This window comes from Cervus elaphus, chromosome 15, assembly GCF_910594005.1.
Source record: "Cervus elaphus chromosome 15, mCerEla1.1, whole genome shotgun sequence".
NCBI classification, from domain to species: domain Eukaryota; kingdom Metazoa; phylum Chordata; class Mammalia; order Artiodactyla; family Cervidae; genus Cervus; species Cervus elaphus.
The window spans coordinates 4,179,803-4,200,420 of NC_057829.1; the positions used below are offsets into that span (position 1 = coordinate 4,179,803).

At 36.1% G+C, this 20,618-nt stretch overlaps 1 protein-coding gene across 12 annotated transcripts in view; it reads right to left on the reverse strand.

The window, feature by feature from the left end:
* RYR2 (ryanodine receptor 2) overlaps positions 1-20,618 on the reverse strand; it is a 794,016-nt gene that overhangs the window by 141,370 nt on the left and 632,028 nt on the right. For all 12 annotated transcript variants that reach the window (XM_043925904.1, XM_043925902.1, XM_043925903.1 and 9 more), the window contains exons 64-71: positions 18,101-18,161; positions 15,820-16,058; positions 14,231-14,312; positions 9,681-9,811; positions 5,459-5,779; positions 3,624-3,864; positions 2,456-2,543; positions 617-709 (exon numbers count right to left, since the gene is read on the reverse strand). In XM_043925904.1, coding sequence (XP_043781839.1) covers positions 617-709; positions 2,456-2,543; positions 3,624-3,864; positions 5,459-5,779; positions 9,681-9,811; positions 14,231-14,312; positions 15,820-16,058; positions 18,101-18,161 — 1,256 coding nt within the window. The remainder of the gene's footprint in view (positions 1-616; positions 710-2,455; positions 2,544-3,623; positions 3,865-5,458; positions 5,780-9,680; positions 9,812-14,230; positions 14,313-15,819; positions 16,059-18,100; positions 18,162-20,618) is intronic.

A 20,618-nucleotide genomic window follows, 5' to 3' on the forward strand; every position in this document is an offset into this window, starting at 1 on the left:
ATGCTTTGATATCGTGGGCATTGCTGATCTTTGATTGCTCCTCCCAGAGCTAGTCAATTCCTAGAGATACAAAATTACTTGCCTGTAAGCACATCTTTCACAGACAAACCAGTCAATCCAGAGTCCTTGTCCTCCAATCACCTCCTTTACCTGAACCTCAGTCCACCTGCCGTCATCACCAAGCACCAGGCACCAGACAAATAGGAACAGTCCCAAAATCCCAGAGCCCACTGAAATTATTCAAACCATCCAATTCTAAACCTTCTTATCCTACCTTGCCTGCTCCTTCCCACAGAAACCATAATAAAGGTTCTTGTTCACATTCTCGCCTTCCTCCCTCTGCCTCATGACTGACCCTTCTGCTTCCAGGGGACTGTGAATAAAATCTTCTTCCTCCCTGATAGTCATTTCCACGTCTATATATCTTACCACACCTGATTACAAGTCCTAGGTATCCTTAAACCTGTGTGGGTGTGTGTTTAGTCAGTAAACAATATTATCAAACCTATCAAATTCCAGGTATAAACCTTCAAGATCTAAAAAATATCAATCTATTCAACAAATGAACATTATATTCAAACATTTCCTAGAACACAAAACAGATTATAGAGCATACCTTGGACATCTTTGACTTGGTGTCCATAATAAGGAAAGACATATTGTTGATTTCATTCTGCACCACGAAGTTCTGCTCCTCCCTTTTGAAATTCTGAGAAGTTCCAAAGGAAGTTTCAATTAAAACCACAGAGATAAGAAGTTCAAATAATTAGAAATTACACAGGACCCCAAAGTTTCTACCAAGATAAGTAGTAATTTAATTTATAAGACATAAAGAAAGGAAACAAATAGTTGTTGAATATCCAGTGAGGGTGCCTGGCTGGGAACATCAATTCTGGGAACTAAGATAGAAATATGGGTGCTTTAAAGATGGGAAAACTAAGATTTAGGAAATTTAAGTAAACAAGTCACACAGCCACCAGTGGATAAAATGAATACTCGAACTCCAACTACTTGATGAAAAGCATATGTACTGCTTTTGGAATAAACACAGAATTACTAAAGGCAAGCACAACTATAACACAACTTTCTGTCAGATATTTTAAGCACTTTTTCATGTACCCTAACATTATTTTATTCACTTTAAATTTAGGAACATAAAAACACCAGCAAAGTCAAGTGTTTAAGCAGTGGTAGTAGTTAAAGCAAATATGGAATAAGAGCAGAAACCATAGAGTTTTAATAGAGAGGCTAACAATATAGCTGCTTGTCCTTCTTTTTTGAGGAAGCAAAACCTGAACAAAACAGCTTCATAGTAAGCATCTACATATATTAATAATTGATAAGTAATAAAAGATTTCTATTGAGGACAGAGAATAGACTAAGCCTCAATTTTCATCCAGCTCATATTAACATTCTAATTTTACTATTAATATTATGGATACTTATATAGTTTCACCTTTAAAAATTTGGATTAGAATATATATGGGGAAACAAACAATGAGACTTTATTTTGAGGGGCTCCAAAATCACTGCAGGTGGTGACTGCAGCCATGAAATTAAAAGACGCTTGTTCCTTGGGAAAAAACAAAACAAAACAAAACTGTGACCAACCTAGACAGCATATTAAAGATCAGAGACATTACTTTGCTAACAAAGGTCCATCTAGTCCAAGCTACGGTTTTTCCACTAGTCATGTGTGAGTTGGACTATAAAAAAACCTGAGTGCCAAAGAATTAATGCTTTTGAACTATGGAGTTGGAGAAGACTCTTGAGAGTCCCTTGGACTACCAGGAGATACAACCAGTCCATCCTAAAGGAAATCAGTCCTGAATATTCACTGGAAGGACTGATGCTGAAACTGAAACTTCAATACTTTGGCCACCTGATGCAAAGAACTGACTTACTGGAAAAGACCCTGATGCTGGGAAAGACTGAATGTAGGAGGAGAAGGGGACAACAGAGGATGAGATGGTTGGATGGTATCACCGACTCCATGGACATGAGTTTGAGTTAGCTCTGGGAGTTGGTGATGGACAGGGAAGCCTGGCGTGCTGCAGTCCATGGGGTTGCAGAGTCAGACACAACTGAGCGACTGAACTGAACTGAACTGAAAAGATTTGTGTTTTAAATATATTCATGGAATTCAAAAGCGCATATTGAGATTTTTTCTTATTCTTAAAAGTATCATTGGGCATTCATCTAAAAACCTACTGCTTATAATAAATACTCAGGGCAATTAAAAATCTCTGTGACTGAAGAATACTTACAAAACTCAACAGAAGGCTTATACTGCCTCAAACTCCCCAGGGAAACCTTGTCTCTCTTCTCACCAGTTTAATGATACATATGAGACAAGCTTGAGAAACTGTGATTGGTATTAACTAAGGGAATTGGAAAATTGATTAAATTTTGAAAGTCCTTAACATATAAGCACTGTCAATATTTTCCTACTTACATGGGATTTTGACCAGTAGATAAACACCTCAGCAACCATGCGGAAAAGATCTTCTGCTTCTTGGTTAGGCTCTTTCAGCCACTTTGCCCTGGATCATATAATAAAGTGGTACTTCAGTTACTTCTTCAAGTTAATAAAAAAAAAATCACCTCCCAAAGTTAAGTTCGAAACCAAGTAAACTGAGGGCAATCGCGCTTGCCCACAGAGCTCATAAATGGATCAGTGTACAGTTGTAACGTTTAAAATAATGTAAACATTGTAACCGACAAACTGCTAGCTTTCACATGTGAGAGGTGGACTGCTCCAGAAGGGGATCTCCAATTGTAATTTTTGCTTGCCGAAATTCACTTATCTACAAACATCTGGTAATGTCATCCTCAGGCAAAATCTCATTGCTAGCAGTGAATGAAGCAATTCCACCGGGACATATGAACCCAGTAATGTTATGACTGAATTAGAGACATTAAATCACTTTTGAGCATTCTACCTCAAGGGTCCCCAATCCATGGACTGCTACCAATCCATGGCCTGTTAGGAACCAGGCTGCAAAGAAGGAGGTGAGCTGCAGGCAAGCGAGCAAAGATTCATCTGTATTTACAGCTGCTCCCCATCACTCTCACTATCGCCTGAGCTCTGCCTCCTGTCACAGCATCAGTGGCATTAGAACTCCACTGTAAACTGCACATGCGAGAGATCTCTGTTGTGTACTCCTTTTAGGCTGTTGCTGTTTAGTCACCAAGTCGTGTCTGACTCTTTTGCAACCCCATGGACTGTAGCCCACCAGGCTCCTCTGTCCATGGGATTTCCCAGGCAAGAATACTACAGTGAATTGCCATTTCCTTCTCTAAGGGATCTTCCCGACTCATGGATCAAATCGATGTCTTCTGCATTAGCAGGCAGATTCTTCACCATGGAGCCACCAGGGAAGTACCCCTTATTTGCAGAAACACAAACTCAAGGCTCCCAGTGATTCTGCATCATGGTGAGTTGCATAATTATTTCATTACATATCACTATGCAATAATAATAGAAATAAAGTACACAATAAATGTAATGTGCTTGAATCATCCCAAAACTATCACCCTCAACCCAACCCCAGGTACATCAAAAAATTATTTCCTATGAAACTAGTCCCTGGTGCCAAAAAAGTTCGGGACTGCTGGTCTACCTGTTATAGTCCACAAATCTAATCAGGAGTGGATAGAAGGCATAGAGATCTCTGGCCAGTGTGGTGAACTCATCTAGGATGAGAAGTTCAGCTTCAGACATATCTCCCCTGGCCTCAGATTTCAGATGGTCCTCTTCTGATACCACCATCGCTGCCTTTTTCTTGAGCTTCTCCATTAATGGCAAGAAATGAGTTTTCAAGAGCTGAGGTTTCACTTTATTTATAATAGGCTGGGAAAACACTGTTTGAAGACAGATATTAATATTCCATTCTGCATAAACATTCATTAAATGAGGATTAGATGGTCATTACAATTGTAGCATGATTAAGCCTCCCTCTCCTCCAGCACATGGCTTCCTTCAGAATTCAGCCCATGCTTCAGCCCCTTTTCTAGTCCCAAACCTAATTACATAGCTGCTGCTCAAAAATGATTACTGAATTGAATTTGATGTGCTTCCTTGCTTTCAAAAAGAAATTGGTAGCTAATTGAGAATTTAAAAAAAAAACATTCATTCACTTTGGAAATCAATTACTTTCCCACAAAGAAGAAAATTCCCCAAATGGAAAAAGTCCCCTGGCCCCCTCTTTTTTTTTTTTTAAAGAAGAGATACATACTGAATAATTCTATGAGATCACATACCTACTACTATATAACCACTATGCCATTACACTTTAACTGTCTTCATCTTTGTTCCAAAGGAAGAGTTAGATTACATACAATACTGCCTTTTTATTTAGTAACAGTTGAAGCTGTTAACAACAGTTGTAAGCTTGATTAGGCCATTTTTTAAATTTAATTTTTATCTTATATTGGAGTATAATTGATTTACAATGTTGTATTAGTTTCAGGTGTACTGCAAAGTGATTCATCTATACATATACATATATCCAGTCTTTTTCAGACTCCTTTCCCATATAGGTTATTACAGAATACTGTAGAGTTCCCTCTGCTATATAGTAGGTACTTATTGACTGTCTATTTTATATATAGTAGTGTGTACACATTAATCCCAAACTCCTAATTTATCCCTTCCCCCCCAACCCCGGCAACCTTTCCCATTTGGTAACGATAAGTTTGTTTTTTAAGCCTTTTTTAAAATGAATTTTTTCCCTGTAAGTATAACATAGATGCATTGGGGAAATGTATAAAAGAGAAATGTTAAAAATGAACCAAAATCACCCTATCCAAACTAATAAGACATTGGTGCACTTGGGCGAGAATTCTGTCAATAAACAACTTCTTATGTATACTTCCGAACTCAAGTTTTTAAAACTCTTCTTTTAATCCTCCATGATATTCTGAATATTCTCTAAGTCATAAAGTATTGAAATCCTAACATTTAAAGAAAGCATAATATTTTGGAATATGGATATACACAACCTATTTAACCATTCTCTAGTGCCTGATCATTCAAATTGCTTCCAATTACTCCATATAAATAGTGCCATCCTCCCTGACTCCTGCAAAGACAGATTACTAAAAGTGGGTGAGTTGAAAATCCAGTTTGACTTTTGTCTCTGTCTACAGATCATTAATTTTGATTGCTGTGTTATAATTAATCTTAGCAAGATTAATCTTCACACAATTGGTCAAATTAAGAAAATGTTTACTCACTTAAATGTACTAACTATATGGAAAGTTACACAATGTCTGATTAAATCTAGTTTTGTTTTTCTTTTTAAGAACAGCAAACAGCATGAAAGAAATAAGCAAGAATATTTTTTGAGTACAGAAGCAAATATTAATCAAGACTGAGAGAGGAAGATTCTAGTCTTCTGTACTTCGAACCTTTGCAAAAACAAAATGTAAATGGCACATTCCTTCTCAGTCTTACCTGCTAACCTCTTCATCCAGGCTCCCTCATCAATACCCAAGTTATTATATATGATTTTCAGGATATTGCCCAGTAGTGTGTTCATGTGCTCTGAGTTCAGAGCCGTACAGCACATCTCAGCCCTTCCCGGATTATTCTCAGGTCCATGCTCCCACCAACGAGACATGTAGCTACAAAGCATGGGCAGGATAACTTCCATTACGTGTGGCATCTGAGTGTAGCGAATACCGGACTCAGCCAAGTCCACAATTTCTTCCATGAGCTTCTCCAAAGATGGTATATTTGGACAAACATCTTCCACGTTAGTAGGCAAATTAAGAGCTAGAGAAACACACATACAAGTGACACATGTTCAGTCAAAGTCACCTACCAGCCACATGGCTACTGTTAATAACAGACATGAGCAATCATTTCATGCTGAGCTTCAAAACTCAGCCAGACCTGGCACGTCTTCAGCTGGATCCCACTCCCTCTTCTCATGGTAGCTATTTCAAACTTTCTCTGCCCCCAAGTCCCGACTCCACCAGCTGAAGATCAGCAAATGACCATCCCTTGTACTTCAGAGCAAACAGGAGTATCAGATGTCTCTCCCTCCAACTGCCTGCTCTCATGTGGCCAGGATTTGTGCATCTGGTTTCACATTCACCTCTATTCCCCTTTTCAGAGGAAGGAGTTCTGAGGTTCACTGCTCCACCTGTGACCTGATGTCAAGAATACACTTCAGCAGATGCCTTGCTCAGGATTGCATTTTCAGCTCCTTCTCCATTGTCTCCTCACCAGCAGCCTATACATATGCTTAGGTCTCTCCCAGACTGTTCACTTTCCAGGTGCTCTCCTAGCCACAGATGTGAATGCTCTGCTTTCTACCACTAAACAATTTTTTTTTAAATCCTTATATAAGGTAAAATTTCACATCACTGACCAAAACTCCCTTTTCCTCAAAAATCCCCCTTTCCTTAACTTCAATGCATTCAGTCTTTCTTGACTCTTTTCTAAATTTTGTCAGCCTCTTTTTAACGAAATCTTTTCACCTTGCTGAACTTTTATATGTGGGTTTTCTTTAGGGATTTGTGTTGAACTCACTTCTCTTAGCTTGTATGTTAGCCTAGGCAATTCTGGCCATTCCTATGAGATTCTGTTCAGGCAAATTAACTCTCAATGCCGTATTTCCTAAAGCTTTGTGTGTGTATGCACACTTCATAAGGAATATGTCAAAAAGCAAATAAACTGCAAATGGGTCTAAATTTAAACTTGACCTTTCCTCTCCAATCTACCTTTTGAGACTGTACTAGAAGTATCTCGGTGAGGACAATGTTGTCTGGTGAGTCTCCCAGGCTAGAAACCTGGAAGAAATTCTAGGCTGTGAGGCTCCTTCATCTCCTATAGGAGATGCTTCTATCTCAAGGATTTCTCATAACCTCTGCACTACAAACTTCATCCAAGGGGCCTGATCCAATCAGATCTCTTCTGAATCACCACAGTCATTTTCTAATTGATGACACACACTACTTCCTCTCTCTTATTTCTATCATGATGGATTTCTAAAATGCAAATCTACTCATGTTACTCTGCTTTTCAAAGCCAGTGAAAGGGCCCTATTGCACTGGTACAGTCCCCACTCCTTACCTGACCTGGAAAGCCTACCTCACCTCTTCTTGGTTTTCCAATACTTGCCTCATATTTTCTCTTTCTTCCCTGAAAGCTATCGCTACCTCAAAGTACTTGAAGTTTCCCCTAAGGACTAGCGTTTCAGTGTCCCTAATTTCAAGGCTAATATTGTACCAACTTTGCTAAGTCTTCCCAGGTGCTCTTAGCTCAAACTGCTTTTTTGCATCCCCAGTGTTCTTTATTGTGAATTCTATCACATATATTCATCAGTTTCTCTCCCTTGATGCAGCTAGAACCTCCCAGAGGAAAAGAACCAAATCATATTCATCTTTGCATCATGTCTCCTCCACCTACCAACAATCATATGTTGAATGACTTGAGTAAAAAGTGAATGAAGGAGAATCATTAAATGCAATTCCTTTGCTTTGTTATGAAAAGAGTATATTATAAAAAATTAGCAGGTAAATTATTGGCTCTGTATATTTCCTGATCTGTGATGAAATAATAATCTGCTTCATTCTTGATTCATTGCAAAAATATTAAAAGATCAAAAATCCTTAATAAGACAACTTAATAAGACATGCTAACACAGATATTATAATCAAAATTTAACTGTGTTTTACTGTTTACAAATATATTGTGCAACTATCTAGAAAAATATTGCTAAGTTATAGTCAACATATTTTCCTTTAGCTTCCTCTCTGTGATATGAAATTAGAATCATAAACTAGGTAAAGTAAATGATAAATATTCAACTTTTAAAAAGCATTCTTACTTGAAAAGTTCACTATAAAATTAGTGTAACCAGTAACTACCATACAAACATGAATTACACAAAATGTTCTCATTAACAGAGACGTATGCATTTGTGAACAGCAAATATTCTAGTCCAAGTTTGGGGAACTCAACATCTACTTCTGTTTTATTGACTATGCCAAAGCCTTTGACTGTATGGATCACAACAAACTGTGGAAAATTCTGAAAGATGGGAATACCAGACCACATGATCTGCCTCTTGAGAAATCTGTATGCAGGTCAGGAAGCAACAGTTAGAACTGGACGTAGAACAACAGATTGCTTCAAAATAGGGAAAGGCTGTATATTGCCACCCTGCCTATTTATCTTATATGCAGAAGTATATCATGAGAAATATTGGACTGGATGAGGCACAAGCTGGAATCAAGATTGCTGGGAGAAATATCAGTAACCTCAGATATGCAGATGGCACCACCCTTACGGCAGAAAGTGAAGAAGAACTAAAGAGCCTCTTCATGAAAGTGAAAGAGGAGAGTCAAAAAGTTGGCTTAAAACTCAACATTGAGAAAACTAAGATCATGGCATCTGGTCCCATCACTTCTTGGCAAATAGATGGGGAAACAGTGGGAATAGTGACAGATTTTCTTTTTTGGGGCTCCAAAATCACTGCAGGTGGTGACTGCAGCCATGAAATTAAAAGACGCTTGCTCCTTGGAAGAAAAGTTATGACCAACCTAGACACCATATTAAAAAGCAGAGACATTACTTTGACAACAAAGGTCCGCCAAGACTCTGATTTTTCCAGTAGTCATGTATGGATGTGAGAGTTGGACTATAAAGAAAGCTGAGTGGCGAAGAATTGATGCTTTTGAACCATGGTATTGGAGAAGACTCTTGACAGTTCCTTGGACTGAAGGAGATCTAACCAATCCATCCTAAAGGAAATCAATCCTCAACATTCATTGGAAGGACTGATGCTGAAGCTGAAACTCCAACACTTTGGCCACCTGATGCAAAGAACTGACTCATTGGAAAAGACCCTGATGCTGGGAAGATTGAAGGCAGGAGGATATGGGGATGACACAGGATGAGATGGTTGGATGGTATCACTGACTCAATGGACATGAGTTTGAGCCAGCTCTGGGAGCTGGTGATAGACAGAGAGGCCTGGCGTGCTATAGTCCATGGGGTTGCAAAGAGTCAGACATGACTGAGTGACTGAACTGACTGATTGCAAGGTTTTTGGAAAACAACTAATATATAATATAGTTTATCAGACTTAGAGGACAATACTATTAGAAAAAAATCACATAGAATATAACTGTCCCAATAAGATGGATATACCAAGTGAACTGAGAAAAATGCAAAGTATGAATCCATGCTGTTGCTGCTAAGTCGCTTCAGTTGTGTCCTACTCTGTACGACCCCATGGACAGCAGCCCACCAGCCTCCTCTGTCCACAGGATTCTCCAGGCAAGAATACTGGAGTGGGTTGCCATTTCCTTCTCCAATGAATCCATAATCATAACAAATGAGAATACTGTACACGTGCTGACTACCCTTAAGAGAAAACTGAATTAGAGTGACCTATTTTTTCCATACTGCTGATTATTCTGTCTTATTATTAAGAGGGTTAACTTGTCTGTGGTTTATTAATTTAAAAGAAACTAATTTTCTTTCAGAAAAACAATGGAGATAGTATAAAACACTCCAAAAAATTTCAAATAATACGACTTAAGAACAAATAGCACTGGAGATAAATTAAAATAGCCCGTTAAAAAATCATGGTTGTAAAATACAACAAATGTCATTCATTTTTAGCTTCAAATATCAAGTACCACACATGCTTCTGTGCTACCTGCTCTCTCTCTCGAAGACTTTGTATTGTAGATGGAGTAAATATTGTGCTTGTCCAGGTGAGTTTCTAAAAATGCTACAGGAAAGGCACCAGCAAAAGCAGCCAGACATTCTCCCAATGCAGAACGTTGCCTGTAAATGGAAACTTTACATTTTTAAAGTCTTCTAAGTGAATAACTGAAGAAGGTATATTAAAATTGGCATAGTCAACCTAAAAGAAGGACAATCATAGAGCTACTGATAAAAACTACCCCTCAGATCCAACCTCTATATTGCAAAATATCATATGCTTTCCATAGCAAGTTCCTTACCATTTTTTTTAAAGCTAAATTACCTGTCAGCTAAAGAGAAGTTAAAAACAGTACAGACAAAAACAACCACAACAACAAACACACTTGTAAAAGCCTCCACTAGTTTGGACATTTCATTTGACCTCCTTTTCTTTCTTTTTTAACACAGTGCTCTAAGGAATAATTCTTGCCATATGAATAAATGGATTTTGATTAAAAATTTTAAAAAATAAAGTACTAATACTAACACACATACAACTTTCTGAAAATTTGCCATATATAATTAATTTCAGGGTTATATAAGTAATTTCAGATTATTACTCAGTTATGAAATAGTAAAATACACTAGATGCTAAAGACTATTGATAACACTTAAAACTGATTTATCATTTTCAAGAGAAGGAGGTGCCTTGGGAATCAAACTGTGATCAATTTATTCAAGAATTCTCCTGCCACTGATATATTAAAATTCTCTCTCTCCCTCAGTTTTCTACTTAATCCAAGGCTTTACTGGCACCTTAAATGTTTATTAAATATAGAATAATATGAGAGTTCAGGAAATTATGAACTCTTTAAATGACTTTGTATATATATTTAATTTAAAAGTCAATAAAATGGATTAAGTTAAGACAAGATAACATGATTCTCTTGGGTAGTTTTAAATTTCTTACTAAAAAATAATAAATAATGCTTCATTATTTAATACTTTAATTAAAATGACTAGATATGTACTCTGCTAGGAGAAAATATCCCTTCATGGAAAGAAACTGAATAAGGTAAAGTTCAATTTAAACTTTTAATAACATTGCATTACTAAAAATAAGCCATCAAGAAATTACAAAGAGCACAGGCTTTTATTCATACAGATCCAAGTCCTGATCTTACTCCTAATGCTGTGTCACTCACTGTAGGAAAATTACTTATACTTTTCAAGTTTTTCTTTCCTTACCTAAAATTGAGGACAGAATGGCAAAATATCTGGTACACGATATAGGTTCAATAAATGTTTTAAAATAATGAGACAGTTTAAGAATTTAATAGCCTAAAATGTTTCGTGTATGACCCCAAGGTAGGTAATCTATTTCCTGACATCTGATTCAAAGCATGAAAGCGGTAGTCGTTCAGTTGTGTCTGACTCTGCAATCCCATGGACTGTAGTCCACCAGGCTCCTATGTCCATGGGATTCTCCAGGCAAGAATACTGGAGTGGGTTGCCGTTCCCTTCTCCAGGGATCTTCCCAACCCAGGGACTGAAGACTGGTCTCCCGCATTGCAGGCAGATTTTTTACCATCTGAGCCACCAGGATATTGGGCTAGTCCTTTTATTTCATTAATAATTCTTCTGAATTATTTAATGATTCACTTTAAAATACCAATTCAAATAGTAATTCTCAGATTAATTTTGATCATTTGTGTTGTTTTCTGGAAATAGCAATGTTTCTTTTAAATGACTTGTATAAAAATAACTACATTTTTTAGTATAGCATCATTTTTTCAAAATACCTTTTATTCACCTTCAAATTTTTATTTTTATATTCTCCCAAAATCACTTTACAATTGTGAAGTTAACTGAATAAAATGCACATGTATCTTTTTTTAGACTCTAAGAGAATGATCCAGATTTTTATCAACAAAAATATCCAGGCAAGAATAGCAAAAAACAATAACAGTAACTGTGAGGTATAAGAGAATTTTGACTACCAGATATTAAAATAAATTACAAAATACTAATAAGTTAGGCTAAATGGTACTGCTCTTATCATTCAAAAAATCAAATAATAGAACAGAATTCTAGAAATATCTATTCTAGAACACATTCTAGAAATATAACCTATCACATTTAGTGTATGATTGAATTTATTTTAAATCAGTGAATAAAAGAAACATTTAATAAATCATTATGTTAGACACAGTGGATGATTTAAAAATTGAATTTAAATTCTACATAACACCAAACAGAAACATGAAATTCAGATGCATTTCTAGTAAATTCTCTTCTTAGCCCTGAGAGAATCATTTCAGAAGAGGGCAACAGAGGATTAGATGGTTAGACACCATCACCAACTCAATGGACATGAATTTGAACAAACTCCGGGAGATAGTGAAGGACAGAGAAGCCTGGTGTGCTGCAGTCCATGGGGTCGCAATGAGTTAGACACAACTTAGCAACTGAAGAACAACAAACGATTTCAGACATTCTCTGCCTTCCTCAGGCTTCTCACGCTTGTTTTTTCAACTATGATTTGGCTAAAGACTCAAATCATACTTCACTGAGACAACAAAAGTTATTAGACACAAACCTAGCCTTACCTTCTACTTGTCTCCCACTGAGTGAGTAAAGAAAGTTTTGAGTCCAAAAAACCATGTTTTAAAAAATACATTCCTGACTACCTCATGTAATTCTCTGTATTGTGTGCTATTCACACACAATAACTTGCCACTGTAACATTTATCAGTTTAGTTGTTCTGTTTTGTCTCTTCCACTTGACATAAACTCTTTGAGAGCAGGGATCTATCTGTTCACTGTTGTATCCCAGAATCTGACATTTAGTAAATATTTAGTGAATGAACAAAAGAATTAAAAAGTAAATCTAGACAAATGAAAACATGAAAAACCTAGGAGATCAAATATTTTAATTTCTAGCTGTTAAGGTATAGTATAAACTTTTTAAAATCATGAAACTAAGAGGAAGACAGACATGACATAATTGGTAGATCTGACTATATAAAAGTTCATAACTCTCATGACATAAAAACTATCTGCACATTATGTTTTATATATAAGCACTATAAAGGTATAAAAATGTGAAAAATCATAAAAACAAGGAGAAATAACAGACAAGAGGTTAATAATAAATAGGAAGGTTATTACTAATGAGTAAGACAACAAACTAATAGAAAAATGGACAAAAAATGAGAAAAGGTAATTTATCAAATAAATAAAAATGGCAAAGTAAACATAACAAAGTACCCATATCGAGTAATCAGAGAAATGCATCTGAAAATAAAAATGATACCCCATTTTAACTATTAAATTTATAAATAGTAAAAAAGAATAATCAGAAATGAGAAACGTGAGGAAGTAAGAATCCTCTTGCACACTTTATAGTATAAATTGAATCAGTTTTTTAAAAGATAGCAAAATGTGTATCATAAACCATTAATATATGCATACTTTTTAACCCAGATCTCCAAATTCTGATAAAAAGAAAATACACACAGAAAACTGGGAACACTGATTCAGCATTATTTACGATAATGAAAAAGAGAAAAAGGGCTACATGTCAAAAACGAAGGAATGTTTCGATATATTATGACACTTCCTTAAGATAAAATATATTTTAGAGCCACATAAAATTATTTTTAAAAAGACTGACTTAAAATGCAGATAAAACTTCCAAAATATTTAGAAAAAATCAATTATTTTTTTTCCATTGATCTAGTTTCCTATATCTTGGTAACTGCAACTTTACCATTTTAAAAAAGTTTTAATATTTGGTAGACCACATGCATACACATTTATTCTTTTATTTTTCTCTCTCAAAATTGTATGGGCTAGTCTCATGCATTTATTCTTCCTAATGAACTTCTGAATTATTTTTTCAAGTTCAGTAAAAAAGCAAATATCTACTTGAAATTGTATTATAATTAAGATTAATTTGAGAATAATTTACATCTATTCAATGTTCCTCTCTCAGAATATTGTTTGATTTATTTACTTAATTTATTGGTCTTTTATTAGCATGTCTTTTTATTTATTTTAACTGTTAAAAAAAGCCTTCTTTTTCGTCTCTCTTCCATAGAAATTTTTTAATGAAGTTACCAGTGATCCCTTTTTTTCAGTTCAGTGGGGACAGCTTATCTTACTTGATCTGTCCACATCCTCCGACCCTGCAAATCCTCCCCTCTTGAACTTAAGAACTTATGAAAAAATTAAACTGCTTTAATAACTACCCATATTTAATCTTTTATAAGATTCATTAATGCTGTAAAGTTTAAACTTTATATTAAATATGGTCTTTACCATTATTGCTTTACATTTTTCATTCATAAATTGGCATTTGTTATATCAGTAAACATCATATCAATCAAATTTAGCATTTAGCTTAAAGATTGGCTAATTCTTCCCAAGGAATTCAACATATCAATCTGGTTGTTTAGTTTATAACTAAGGAAAAAGTTATAAAGTGAAATCCTTGAAGTGAATAATTATAACATCTAAAAAAACTATTAGTAAGACGTTAAGCTCTTAAAATCTTACCTTTCCACATAAATACTCTTGCTGGTTCCCAAAGCATACAAGCTAGTCAGAATTCTATAACATGACACCTGTACATCTTCCACTAAGGAAAAAGAGAATTTCATTTAAAATACTTGTTATCAATACACTGGCCTGAGAAAGTTTAGGCTAAAAACAAAATTCTATATCAAAGACATACTAATACTGTAATATTTGACAAAATATAAGAACATATAAAATTATATTCAAATTCATAATTATATTTTAAAATACAAAATTTTTAAATTATATTTAAATTAAATTTAAAACTTTTTTCTCAAATAAAACTCTTTTCTTGAAGGAGCTGAAAGCATTCTAAAGAGTCATGCTCTGATTATACAGACAGAATATTATCAGGAACAATTTATCATTTTTCTTTAGGCATAAGAATAAGGATTTCTTCAAGAATAAAACTAAGCACAAGAATATCTGGGAGGACAGGTCCATTTTGACTCCTGTTTCAAAGGTATATAAAGACAGTATCTTTTATTTTAACTCTCAAATGAACAAGAATGAGAATGCTGGAGAATGGGCTGTATCATTTATTTCTGAAACAACCTGGAATTCAAAGCATAAGAAAGTTACTCGTGTAGTTTCTAAAGCTAGAAAATAAAACTTCTAAGATGATCTCCGATTCAATAAACATGCTCAACAGGCAAAGAAATATAAGACCCTTGGATTTCTAACGCCAACTCTGTTACCACTTTCTGGAGGACACACCGTATGAATGAAGAAATCATTCTTCTCTCCCATACTTGTTTCTATGTCAATATGGGATGGGAAGTAATGTTCCCACTGGTTCAAGTAGTGTCAATATTTTGAAACTAGTCTCTGTGTCATTCTCTGATTACCACCATGGTTTTTACAGAACTTTACTTTACCTGGGAGACCTACACCATTTGAGAGTCTGAGTGGGTGGGTCTGTGGGCAAGACCCACTTGACTGCTAGATAACGGGCTTTTATCTTCTTTCATGTTCATATAGGCAGAAGGGAAGAAGCCTGGGTCATGTGGTTCTCTTTCCACTCAAGCTTGGGCATTCTGTGGATATTTTTTAATAACTACAGAATTCCAGACAAAAACAGCAGATGAACTCCCCTATGAAAACAGACCGAAATCTATAAACCACAGACATTGGAGCCACCCTAGTAGATCAGTTATTTAGACACAGACTTTGTCTCAGCAGTCTTCACATTTTGGTAGGATAGCTTGCAGAAACAATTTGCATCAACTCAGAAATAATTTGAAAACACTTAATGCTGCATGTCCTATAGTGAAACTGCATTAGAAACTTTCCATGGAAAGAGACAACATAGAAAGAGTATAATTTGGAACTTGCATGTCAACAGTGTGGGAGTGACTCTCTATAACCACTACCTTACTGGTCCCTCCTGTGAATTCACGATCAATCTCTATAATAATGGTTTTGAAACTCAAATGTCAACCTAAAGTGTTCTGCCAAAAAAAAAAAAAAAATTTACTGTAGGCAGTGTTTGAGTAATCTCTATGACGTGGCTGTTACAAGTTCTGATTGTACTATTTAGATAATGAAACTCTAATAGATTTACATACATATTAGATCTTCTCCGAATTGATGCTGGCCAATATGCTCAAATAATGATGACAGCATTGGCAAGAGTGCCACCGTGGTATAATTGATAATCTGAGTAACACCTTTGGGCTGGTTTCGGGTGTGGGTGAACTGGCCCTGCTTAAGATTCTCCATTGTCTTCTCCAGATCCTCTGCGGCATTGTCCAGGAAAGCTCTGAGTGCACTTTTAACACTCTCCAGGCCAGTCTTCATCACAGTCCTAGGGAGGAAAGAAGGGTAGGAGCACATGAAATACAAATAAAACATGCTTGTAAATCATGTTTATTTGTTCATGACGATATTCAGTCAACTTAATTTTTTTAATCCACTTTTAATTTTCCATTTATTTTTATTAGTTGGAGGCTAATTACTTTACAATATTGTAGTGGTTTTTGTCATACATTGACATGAATCAGCCATGGATTTACATGTGTTCCCCATCCCGATCCCCCCTCCCACCTCCCTCTCCACCCGATTCCTCTGGGTCTTCCCAGTGCACCAGGCCCGAGCACTTGTCTCATGCATCCAACCTGGGCTGGTGATCTGTTTCACCCTAGATAATATACATGTTTTGATGCTGTTCTCTCGAAACATCCCACCCTCGCCTTCTCCCACAGAGTCCCAAAGTCTGTTCTGTACATCTGTGTCTCTTTTTCTGTTTTGCATATAGGATTATCGTTACCATCTTTCTAAATTCCATATATATGTGTTAGTATACTGTATTGGTCTTTATCTTTCTGGCTTACTTCACTCTGTATAATGGGCTCCAGTTTCATCCATCTCATTAGAACTGATTCAAATGAATTCTTTTTAATTTTAATCCACTTTCAAGTAATTTTTTTTCCTATATACTTGAAGTTATAGTAATATCACTCCATAAATGCATAACCTTTCCTAAATGCCTTTAGAGTCAACTTAATTAGGATCTTGAAGCAAAGAGTAGTTCTTTTTTGTTTTTTAACATCTTTCCTACTCTCCCCACCCTCCCTGTGGTCGCACAAATGAGGAACCTTAGTCCCCCAACCAGGGATCAAACCCCAAACCTGCCCTCTATGTTGGGAGCTCCGAGTCAACCTCTGGACTGTCAGAGAAATCCCAAATGGTTTCCAAAGTTCTATTGCTTTATGCTTTAAAACTGTGGTCTCAAATTTTGAGAATACTTATTTCATGACTAACAAAACTTAGGTCCTGAGCCAGTTTAGTTCATCTCAAATCCAACAAAACTAGACTGTTTTGTGAGGCAATGGGTGTGAAAGAAACATTTAATGCCAGTTAAACCAAGTTACCAACTGATACAGACTTTTTTTTTTTTTACTTTTAACGGTAAAAAATCATTTTTTTCTAAATAAGTCTCTGAAGACTGAACTCTGTATCAAAGTGACACGCTAAAAGCGGCTATTTTGTGTAGAAAATCAAGGTGCATAATTGTATCTTCTTCCTTCATTTATTATAATAAACATTTCAAAATTTTAAACATTAAAATGAATAATTCAAGGTATCACTGAATATTCTCTGTGGAAGAATTTTAGGAACTTTTATTTAGATATATCCTGGATAATTAATGAATTAAATGAATGGCTTAAAGGCTGAATCAAGCTAACCAAATTGGTTTTGTATTTGGATTTCTGGTCATGGTGATATGAGGGCAGGGTAGAAAGTGCACGGACTTGGAAATTGGCCTACTTCCACACTTATTATGGAATCTTGAGCTTCACTTTACTCAACTGTAAAATAAGACTAAAACCCTCATGTTTCCTATAAAACTAAATATTATAACAAAATGGAGTACAACTACATGATACAGTCCCAATGCAACTCTCAATTATATACCTAGCCACTACAGAAATTACTTGAAATTTAAACAATCTGTATCTGATTAAATATAAAAATAATATAATGCTCTTGTATTATTGGGCTTTCCTTGTAGCTCAGTTGGTAAAGAATCTGCCTGCAGTGCAGGAGACCTGGGTTCGATACCTGGGTTGGGAAGATCCTCTGGAGAAGGAAATGGCGACCCACTCCAGTATCCTTGCCTGGAAAATCTCATGGACAGAGGAGCCTGGTGGGCTGCAGTCCATGGGGTCACAGAGTCGGGCACGACTGAGCAACTAACACTTATTTACTTGTATTATTAATTTATAAAATATTTTCTTTTTCACCTGAAGTCTTCATTACAATTCCAAAGAAGACACTAGCTTTTTCTTCACATTCCTATACATCATTTTTACACTCATTGACTGAGATAAAAACATATCCATTTACCTTGCATCCAAAGTCTGACCCAAAATATGAAGACAGTTGACAATTGATGTTGCATCATTCCCTAAAGAGGAAACAAATAGCTGTATAAACTGCTCTGAGAATTTCTCAATGTCTTTCTGTTAACAACGCTTGTGTTCCAAAAATTAGTCAAGGCATAACTCAATAAGGATAACTCAATTCAAGGGACTTTTTGATAATCAAGTTTAAAATCATGCAGTTTTTCTGCTTAAAAGTGGTTATGCAAATGTAAGTAGAAAAGCAATAAAGCATGTCTCATCAAATAGCTGACATACTCAAGAAGCATTCAAAGCACTGCACCATCCAAAGAATTTTAACTGGATGCACCAAACATATCCCCCTCCCCACACCAGCTCACGTTATTTGTAAATCATATTGTACGTCAACTTTTTAAGTCAGCTGATATCTTCTGTCAAATGAGGTGAGTTAAATTCTAATAAATTTAATTCCCTTTTAATTACCCCAAGTGTGTCTGCTTTCTTATTGCATTCAACTGCATTACGATGAAATATTTTGCCTGAATTTAACTGCATTCACATGAACTAACATGCCTGAATGTGGTTGGTCTTTGGTGAAAAAGAAGTACCAAACCATCATGTAAGAAAATATCAGAGGCTGAAGAAGTTAAACATTACTTATGAGATATCTGAAATGGGGCAACTCCTCTTGAAAAATAAGATGAAACTCAACCATTTTGATAGGAATATTTCACCACTAAGTACAGAAATATGAATCATATAATACATATATTTTACTTTATGATAAGGATACAATAAAGAAAATATGAATCCAAAGTAACAAAGTGACCACTCACAATATAGTCTGACACTCATCACTTCTTCATTTCATGCTTTCCTATGTGTAATATATACAATAATTTCCTGGTCCTTAGGTTAACAACTCTTATTTAAATGTGAGTTTTTAAAACATTTGCATATACTACATTCTTTATACACAATAGTACCCTAAAATGAATGAATTAAACATACATGGAAATTAATAATTTCCTTAGTATGTGGGTATTCCAGTTTAGTGGTATAACACAAACACAAAAAAATAAATTAGGTATTCATTGCTGAGACTCTTGAGTTCTTTCAGTAAATGTTCCATTAATCTCACGCTTTGAATCTCAGAACTGCCAATAACAATGAAGACAAAATCAGTAGAAAGGCAGAATTTGTCATGCCCCTGCCTATTGACTGGCGGCAGTACTAGGGCTTCTACTATAGTCCTGAGAAGTATTATTCATTTGATCATTCATTCACTCAATAAATACACGATAAATACCAGGTGCTCTCAAACTTCCAATAATAAGCTAGAGTATGGTACTTGCATTTTAATGGGGGACACATAATGAACTATGAAGCCCCCAAAAATCAATATGTTACATAATATCCAGAAACAGTAAAAGTATATATAGCAGGGAATGGGGATTAGAGCAACTGCATAGAGTAACAGGGGGACTGGTCATTGGGTCCTCCCCAAGAAGGTGGCATTTGAGCAGAGACTTAAATGAAGTGAAAGGACAAACCATGCACATATCTGGGAGAAGAGTCCAGGTGGTACAAACAGATGTGCAAAGGCTCTGGGGCAGAAAAGGAACCCAGTGATCCTGGCAAGGAAGTCAAGATGGCTGCTGTGGACAAATTCAGGAGAAAGAAGGAGAATATATGGTGGAGACAAGGGAATCAGGTTCTAGCGTGTCACAACCAGAGCAAGCACTTTGGACTTTTTTTTTTTTTAAGTGCAAAAGGAAGACATTTTGAACAGAATGTGAGCCAATTTATACATTAAGAGGATTAATTCCAGTCTGCCAAATTCTGGGAGGGCAAGAGTAAAAGTGAGTTAGGAAACCCTCGCAGTAGTCTAGAACCAGCGGATTGAAGATGGTAAATATGGCCTAGGATATTATTGGTGAAGCAATTAAGAATGTATGTTCAGTTTTTGCTTATGTGTTGCATGTTGGTGAGAGGGAAAGGAGACAAGGATAACTCCGCAACTGTTTCGGTGAGCAACTGTCTGAGCAATTAGGTGAATGGTGGTAGGATTCAACGGTGTGCAGAGAGCACGGGGTGGGGGTCAGAGAATGCAAGGGGAGGGGAGGGGTGGGAGCTGGGCATTCTGCTTTCAACAGGTGAAGTGCAATGGGCCTATTCATCTCAGGTTGAGATATGGAATAGGCAACTGATACAAAAATCCAGAGTGCAGAGATGAGATCTAAGTTGGAGCTGTAAATCTGGGTCTTCTAAGCATATAGACACTTCTTTGAATCATGGGGCTGATTGAAATTAGTTAGCATGAACATAAATATAGAAGCAGAAAGGTCCAATAACCTCTAATGTTTGGAAGTAAAAACAATAAGGAGGATGCAGCACAGAAAATGACAGAGGGAAGGCCCAGGAGGGAGAGGGGATACAAAGCGATGCCCATGAATCTCATGCAACCAAAGTCAGCACCAATTCAGAGAGGCTGGCCTCTAACTCTCTTCCTAAAACTCACA